General features: G+C 36.9%; 1 protein-coding gene across 1 annotated transcript; it reads right to left on the bottom strand.

The window, feature by feature from the left end:
- Window positions 1-103: 103 nt before the first annotated feature.
- On the bottom strand, window positions 104-741 carry LOC103523355 (stress-induced-phosphoprotein 1-like; the record flags this gene model as incomplete). Its single annotated transcript, XM_008488409.3, has 2 exons — window positions 563-741; window positions 104-313 (listed from the first exon to the last, which is right to left on the bottom strand). Coding segments are annotated over exons 1-2 (228 nt in total), but the record flags the coding sequence as incomplete, so codon positions are not given.
- Between the last annotated feature and the right edge of the window lie 169 nt (window positions 742-910).

Consider the following 910-nt stretch of genomic DNA (forward strand, 5'->3'; position numbering starts at 1 on the left):
TGAAAAGGTCCACCTCTCAGGTCTACCTGATACCTGATGACACACTCTCAGGTAGACCTGATCAGGTGTAAGTGTCACCTGATGGCTGACCTAAGATTTTTACCTTTGCACAGTCAGGTCTAAGTGAGATCACTTTCAGAGCATCTTCAAATGCCAATGGTATCACATCTTGTTTCAGAAATGCGTAAGAACGGTTGCTGTACAGAAGATAGTTGGTCTCATCAAGTTTGATAGCTTGTGTGTAAAATAAGACAGCTTCAGTGACTTTGTTCTCTTTCAAACATGCATTGCCTTTTTCCTTGAGTTCATTGACCTAAAAAAGAAGTAGGTAGGTAGAAGAAAATAAAATATTATAAAAAAATCAAACAGTTTGATAATAATAACTATGGGGCTGGCCATTGGATTGGGAAGAAGCAACAAAAGGTGAGTTTGATGCCAAAACGTCTGATTGATGAAAATTGTGGGTAACAGAGCCAGAATCAGCACTGAATGACAAGGATAAGCTATGATAAGAGAGCAAGTCATCCTAGATCTGAAACACCATCATCTTCCTGAAACTTACCTCTTGAGCTACACTCATTTAAACTCAATCAAAAGAACTTCGTAGTTAAGTTAAAGGTGTAGAGACGCTCACAGTACTTCCATTATTTTGCCTGCTAAACTTAATGAGAGTCAGATTTAACATTTAATTAGATTAGGATAATTAAATTGAATTTAATTATTTTGAGGAGGAGGCAGGAAAATTGAAAATTTTAAAACCACTGCACCGACTACAATTTTTTTGCAAAAGTGTAAACAAAAATTTTGAGCTCGCGAGTTCTACAGATTTTTCTGCTTCGCTTTTTACCCATTTTCCACGTTGTCCGCTGTTCCTAGCCTCCTTGATAAAAAGATCCGTTTACATTTTTAC

This window comes from Diaphorina citri, unplaced genomic scaffold (assembly GCF_000475195.1).
Source record: "Diaphorina citri unplaced genomic scaffold, Diaci psyllid genome assembly version 1.1 scaffold20403, whole genome shotgun sequence".
Lineage (NCBI taxonomy): Eukaryota > Metazoa > Arthropoda > Insecta > Hemiptera > Psyllidae > Diaphorina > Diaphorina citri.